Source organism: Nicotiana tabacum, chromosome 23 (assembly GCF_000715075.1).
Source record: "Nicotiana tabacum cultivar K326 chromosome 23, ASM71507v2, whole genome shotgun sequence".
Taxonomy (NCBI): domain Eukaryota; kingdom Viridiplantae; phylum Streptophyta; class Magnoliopsida; order Solanales; family Solanaceae; genus Nicotiana; species Nicotiana tabacum.
The window spans coordinates 112,577,739-112,585,575 of NC_134102.1; the positions used below are offsets into that span (position 1 = coordinate 112,577,739).

A 7,837-nucleotide genomic window follows, 5' to 3' on the forward strand; every position below is an offset into this window, starting at 1 on the left:
GATGCGACCTGTTGTTGGTCATTACAAACTCAACACGGATGGTGCATTCATATATACTTAATAACAATAGTGGTGGAATTGGGGGTGTGATTAGAAATTCAAATGGGGACTGGGTAGTAGTAGGCTATTGGAAAAACACATATGCTTTAAATCACATACACATGGAGTTGATAGCATTGCAACAAGGGCTACAACTGGCAGCAGAACTCCATCACTGGCCCCTTGAAGTTGAAACAGATTCCACCGAGGTTATACAATTGTTAGAACAACATCATCCAATTTATCAATCTTTAATTAATTCTTGCAGGTGCCTATTGAAGAGGTTGGGGAATCTACTGGTCCGGCATAGCTTTCGTCAAGCGAACACAATAGCTCACCTTTTGGCCAAAGAAGGTCCCAAACAAGCCGTGCGTAATCAGCTATCAGTAATGGTGAGTCCACCGACATCTGTAATGTCAGCTCAAGCTAGAGCCTTTGTAATGGTTTAGTATTATCAATAAAATATCTCCTTTAACCAAAACAATTTGTTTGACAATTTTGCTTATATGTTGAGAGTACTAACTGTCAAAGCTAAATCAATAGTCATTTTTCTTCTTTACCCGGTGCGCACAAAGTATTCTTTACAGAATACTCACCCGAAAGTCAGAGATTGTGACAGAGGTTATAGCTACTGCGAATTTTTCCTCTTATAAATAAATAAATTAATTAAAATTTAGATATATAACTCGCAAAATACTATGAGTCACCAATGTATTCTCCTCGTATTAAGATGGTGAATATGTTTCAGGATATTAGTCAAAGGTTACTTGGAATGAATTTCGAGAAGTGAAATATAATTTACTTCTAATGATGATTTCATATATAGTGTAGTCTTTGCTATCGATCTATCACTTGAGTTGGTCTAATACTTAAAAGACAAAATCAAATGGAAAGTTGAGATTTAAAGGCAAAGTACTAAACTTGATTAATTCTATACTCCATTAATCAAGGACTACAAGGGACAAAAACACAAATGCATCATTATTATGCTAAGATGCAAATGGAATATTTATATAAAGTAGAGAAATAAAAGTGTAAAGAACCCCAACGGCCTCCTTATTTACCCATCTTGGATCCCTCTCCATTAATAAAGAAAGAAACAATCAAACAATGCCTTCTCAAATCTCAAAGTAATTCAAAGGCCTCTCTCTCTCTCTCTACCTCTTTTACTTTTAATGGCACTCTTCACTTTCTTACCAGAAGCATCAGAAACCCAAAAACAACCATCCAAACGGAGAAAAAAGCAACAAAAACAGAAGCAACCATCTTCATGGGATCAATTCAAGAACTTATTGAGTTGTAAGCAGATCGAAAACTCAACAGTTGATGACCCATCTAAGAATGCTTATTATTCAAAGTTGGGTTCTTGTAGTTCTATATGTAGCTTTAAGGATGTTGTACTACATCATGGAAACAACACAAGAGTGGTTCACAGAGTTGATGATAATAATAATTCTTTAGAAGATCAAAGCAGCAGTAGTTTAGGCCAAGAAACTCGGCTCCTTAGCAAGAAAACTTCTCATGGGTCAACATCCTCGAGATCTTTTGGTAGCTCTACTTCTTCCAAAGGCATGCAATTCAGGAAACTCTCTCGATGTTATGAGTGTCACATGATAGTTGATCCCAGCAGGTACTCACTATATACACTACTTTTTGTATAATCTTTTAATATTTTTATTTTAATTTGTCAAATTGACTCACGAAAAGGAAAAAGGTAACATTTATTTTGTGACAGGAGTATATGAATACTGTACCTGTTTTAACCAAGTACTGATTAGTAAATTAAAATCGAACATTGTATAGGCACCCTCTCCCGAGGTCAACTATATGTGCCTGTCCTGAATGTGGAGAAATTTTTCCAAAAATTGAGAGCTTGGAACATCATCAAGCAGTTAGGCATGCTGGTAATTCATCCTTTCTTTTTTCCTTTTAAGTTTTTTTTTCTTCTCAGTTACTACTCAAAATAATTATCGCGCTGTGGAAATCCCAAAATTCAGATCCATTTCTGTTTTAGTTTTTATCCCTTCCTTCCCTTGTATGTTCATTTTTTCTCGACCGTAAAGTTGTCTCTACGTGATTTATAGGTCACGAGTTTGAGTCGTGGAATCAACTATTAATACTTGCATTATAATACTGATTATCTTCGTAACTTTTAGGTGCAACCCTTTCCTCGGACCCTACTAATATAAATGCGAGATATTTTGTACAATAATAGATAAAATATTATATAGCACTGGTCAACTTGTTTTATACATGGCCAACTTTTCTTGGGGCATTATTTTTGGTTCACTTTCTTTTCCTTCTATGTCTAGATTTATATTCAATCTTTTTTCCCCTCCTGACTTCCTCAACAATTTTGAGAGAGAAAGAGACAAAAATCTTTGGTTATAGTGCGTAGGGGAGGCAAAACGGCATTGTGATACATTTTAGCCTTTGGATTTGGCACATCGTGCATAGACTCTCGAACCTCACGGTATGTGATAATACAATTATAAATATTTCCCTATCTTTTGTAGGTACAGTACTGTACTTTACGTCTATTTCCACTTCGATTTTCAAGGACCATTCAGTACAATTTTACAGCTACCTCTTAATAAAATCGAAAAGAACTATAAAGTATATGGTAGATTAAGAAATATTTAATCAGTCAGCATCTCTATTATAGTCTGCCCAACCGACAACTGGAAACCCGAAGTTACTCCTACTATTATGTTTATATTATTTTGCAAATAGTTCTCCTTAGTTTAAGGCTTTTAGCCAAATTATAATGCACACGACAAGGATTGATTCTTTTGAAACTGGGATACTTATCTTGTTATTATCAGCATTTGGTAGCCAACTCCACACAATAATGACTCTTTTTTTCCTTTCCTTTTTGATTATTTTCTTTTCTGTTATTTCCTTCTCTTTTTTTTTGCCGAATATCTATCAGAAACAGTCTTTGGGCATTTAGACATAAGAATTGTAAAATTCCGGAAAAAAGTAAAAAAAATTCAAGTGAAAAAGTAGTATTTAAAAATTATTGTTGTGTTTGAACATGAATACAATTTGGAGCTGTTTTTGAATTTTTGTGAGTGATTTGAAGTGAAAACTTTGAAAAACATCTTTTTGGAGGTTTTTAAATTTTCGAAATTTTTCGAAATTCAAGTTCAAGCGAAATTTAAAATTTTTATGGCCAAACACTAATTTTAAAAAAAAAAAAAAAATTTACGGTAAATCATATGTCCACTTTATGCAGGATGAGTCATCTATATGTCCACTTTATTAGTATCTATTTATTTTAATATTAACTGGTAAATTACTTTTTACCGAAAATCATGTGTTCTAAAAAATTAGAGGTTCTCTTTATTTTAAACTTATTTCTACATCGATGTACAAGTCTTTAACCGGACCAAATTAAAATTGCTGTAAAAGCATATCTAACTTACGTATAAGAACAACAACTAAGCCTTAATATCAATTAAGTTTATTAATTCTTACCTAATATCATAATTAAACATGAATGCTTGATTACTTTGGAAATGCGTGGTAATCATTGAAATTTGGTAGCTTAGCAACTGGAACTGAAATCCCATTATCTTTTTCTTTTCAAACGAAATTCTGTAATTGTTCTCATCTTCAACAAGTGATCATGATTTAGCATGCTTCTAATTCTACTTAATCGAGATTTTAAAATAGTTTAGTATTACATTTTCAGTATCAGAGTTGAGTCCTGAAGATTCAAGCAGGAACATAGTGGAAATAATCTTCAAATCAAGCTGGCTCAAAAAGGATAACCCAATATGCAAGATCGAACGTATACTCAAAGTCCACAACACTAAACGCATCATCCACAAATTCGAAGATTATAGGGACGCCGTGAAGCTACGCGCCACCGTTAACGGCAAGAAAAACCCCCGTTGCGCCGCCGACGGAAACGAACTCTTAAGGTTCTACTGCACAACCCTCACGTGCTCACTCGGCGCCAAGGGTACATCTAACTTGTGCAGCTCGGTATGTACACCTGGCTGCGGAGTTTGTACGGTCATCCGCCATGGATTCCAAGGAAATAATAATAAGGTTTGTGGGGTCCGCACAACGGCCAGTAGTGGTAGGGCCCATGACTGCCTCGGTAGCGGCGCCGATGGACGTAGGGCGATGTTGGTGTGTCGGGTGATAGCTGGGAGAGTGAAGCGCGTGGCGGAGGATACGGCGGCGACGGAGGAGAGTGGTGGTTCTGGGTTGTCGGCTGCTGCAAATTTATACGATTCTGTAGTTGGGTATTCAGATGTTTACTCGAATCTCGAGGAGTTATATGTGTTTAATCCAAGGGCAATTCTTCCTTGCTTTGTCGTGATATACAAAGCTTTGGAATCTTAGGTTTGGCGTTTTTAACATTTGTACTTGAGCTATTTGTTAGGTGTAGTTCTTGTCCGTTTCTATGGAGTTTACGGTGGTGTCATATCATTTGCTTAACTACTTTCCTGGAATATCTTATAACGGTTTAATGAAGTGGATAAAAGTGCATTTCATTTTTAAACAAATTTGAAAAAAAAAAAAAAGAATGTTACGTAGTAAATTATTGAGACATGGGAGTAAACCCTAGAAAGAACGACCAAAAGCATAGGCGAATCTATTGAGGCCCAATGGTACTCTACCTACAAGCTTCGTTAGACATTTTATACAGGGAAAATTATATAATAATACACTCCACGGGTTAACCTTGCACCGGATAATCCAAATTTAAGTTTACCAATATGAAGCCAAATATTAGTTGGTTCAGATCCGAAAACAATCTTCATGCCCTTTTTTAGTCTAATGCAAATTTTTCATGTTTTTTCATTCTTTTTCTTACCCAAGTTTATACATTCCTATTCCAGCTATAAAAATATAAAAAACAGACCTAAACTCTCTTATTCTCCAAGTTATATATAGATGAATTTGCTCCAAAATTTCTGATTTGGCAGAAAAATCAACAAGGAAAGAAAATTTTGAAAGTTCACGATTTAGCAGAGAAATTAAGGAAAAAATTAACTTTATACATTAATTGTTCGAAAAAAGTAAGAAAAATACAAAAAAATTATTTTCAGTTTTAACCTGATATGTATAGTACGTGTATAATGATGTATAACTTTGTATAAACATGTATATGAAATGTTGAATAATGTATACCAGTATTTCGCTGGCGTAGAAAAGTAAAACCAGTGTTAATAGAAGATATAGAGAATACGAAGTAAAAGCAAAAAGAAAAATCTAAACAAAAAGTAATCAAAACAAAAGCAAAAGGGAACTCCGGCAAATCAAAAATAAAAAACATGCAACAAAACTAAAATTACTACAGTGAAAGAGAAATTTATTTCAAAAGAAAGATCAATGTTGTATAACAGTATTTTCACACCTCAATATACAATATTATACAACATTATACCTTTATTATAATTCTGTATAATGTTATATAATATTGTATAATGATGTATAACGGTGTATACAAAACTGAATTTCATCTTCAACTTCCTTCTTCAACTAGTATGGTTCCCAAAACCAATGTTAATCGAGCACAATTAACCCAGCACTCAGGATTCATATTATTACAAGCTTTTACAATAATTTTTAACTTAACTCAATCACTTTAGAGTTAGATTTTCAAATCTAGGAGCTTCAAAGCTCCTTCAATGGAGTTTTTAATATGGATGCAACAAAACTTCAATTTTAAATTTGGACACCCATCAATCGAGATTCAAATATTTGAGATCTATAAATATTTAGGAAGATTAAGCAACTTAGTAGAGAAAATGCTTTAAATCAAGTTTGATATCTATAAATATTCAGATCTATGTGAGTGAGAGAAGAGAAAGAAAGGAGAAAGCAAAGAGAGGCGGGCGGAGAGTACAGAGTGTGCCGGGAATGAAGAAAAAAGAAAACAAAGAAACCCTAAAAGTATGTCTTTATTAGTGGGCTAAAGGCTGGAAATTTTCTTTCAGATTATATACAACCTGGTCAAATTAGATAAGGACGTGAAACGTGGATCATTTTCGGTTGGGCTATTAGGCCAAGTGACAAGACATATAATTCTTCCTTTTATTTATTATATATGTATACAAGAAATAAGATAAATAAAGGTCGAATAAATAGGCACCCCTTAAAGTTGACACTACTTTTTATTTAGGTACTTTTCTAGATAGGCTCTGCCCTTTGCACGGGCGTGTGCATTATTGTTTGTTTGTGTTGTTTAGTATAGGTAAAATTTAAATAACGGAGAATTGAAACCTTACTAAAATTAAAACTTTGTTTCTGCAATATTAATTATAGACAGTTGACTTTATCTCAGGTGACCGGGGCAGAAGAACACTTCACAAAATGAGCTTTGACATGTGCCCTATAAAGGAAGTAAAAATCATCTTTGCTGATATCAAAAGATTCCTTAAAACAAGAGAGATGATAATATCGCTGAGTTAACTCTCCAATCCAAATTCTAAGCTACACTCGGTAGTAAGAGCTACTTAACTCTTCTCCATAAAGGGAAACCATAGCATTCATCTCAAAGTGAGTATAACACTAACCAACCTATTAGAAATATTTTTTTACAATTGAAACATAGATTCACATACAATGTTTTTACCAGGTAACCAAAGAAGCATAGGAGCATAAAATTTCACAAATCTTAGCACTACTCACGTCAACCATTTAAAGAGTTCGCCTCAAATATATTGATTCGCTAATGGCACCAGGTGATTATACATTCAAGCATTGTTTTATTAGCATCAACGAATATTGGACTCATCTGAAGCTTGTTCAAGCATCTCTGCATTCTTCCTTATTATTAACATCCACGTTTACTCCATGTCTTATTGAAAGAAGAACTACATGTGAAGCAAAAGTTAAATCTTAAGGTGCCTTATGTTTGCTCGAAAATGTAGTAAAATAACTTATACTATTTTTTAATAGCAGAAGCCCCAATTTAAAAAAGGTCAATGGCAGAAAGTAAAGAGTACTACTATCACCAACATGTTGGTAGTTGTAACAATGAACTTAAGAAAACTTATAAACCCATGATTCTTTACTTATAAGAAAGAGCCACCCCTGGACAGTGTTGTCAAAGGCGCGCTTAAACCTTGAAACGAGGCTCAAAACACGTTGAGCGCTTCGCCTCGCTTCGTGGGCACTTTAGTGTTGCATCAAAGCTCTAACACATACTTTTCCTTGCCAACGAGTGTAATTCTGTAAAGGCAACATTAAACAATTGATATTTCACTTTATCATAAATATTTTTCAATTTCTTTGTTCATATATTTGTTATTCATGCTTATAATGATTAATCTTGGACTAAATGCATATTTTTACTTTTTCTCCCGTTGCACCTTTTTTCATTAAAGCCCACGCTTTATTTGCGCTTTGCGTTTAAAACCCCAACGGACCTTAGAGCTTTTTTGCGCTTTTCACTTTTGATAACAATGACCCTAGAAAGAAAAATCAAAGACTACATATAATAGCAAATTGATTTGTGCAATCCATTCAAGAGCAATTGCTTGAAAATAAAACAATGTCAAAACAATCAAGCACAACAACTTTCCTTTTCAATTGACGGAACAGAAGAAGTTAATTGAGTAAATCGTTATCCAGCCGTCTTCAAGTCTATATACTCAAGGAGTTGGCAGCTCCACCGCCTTTTATATTATGAACTGTGCTAAAAAATCAAACAAAAAGGAATGGAAATGTGAAAACAGAAAACAAGTACACCAGCAAACATCTTAGAATTGTTTGGAATAAAGGAATATAATTTTTCTAGAAAGTGTGTCATTGTCTTTGAATATAATGTTTC

At 34.0% G+C, this 7,837-nt stretch overlaps 1 protein-coding gene across 1 annotated transcript; it reads left to right on the plus strand.

Annotated features, from left to right (window-relative positions):
• The first annotated feature begins 1,093 nt into the window (after positions 1 to 1,093).
• Positions 1,094 to 4,530, plus strand: LOC107784482 (uncharacterized). Its single transcript, XM_016605621.2, has 3 exons — positions 1,094 to 1,669; positions 1,843 to 1,943; positions 3,737 to 4,530. Exons 1-3 carry the CDS (start codon positions 1,215 to 1,217, stop codon positions 4,396 to 4,398), a joined length of 1,218 nt encoding a protein of 405 aa, XP_016461107.2. The 5' UTR covers positions 1,094 to 1,214; the 3' UTR covers positions 4,399 to 4,530.
• Positions 4,531 to 7,837: the final 3,307 nt, after the last annotated feature.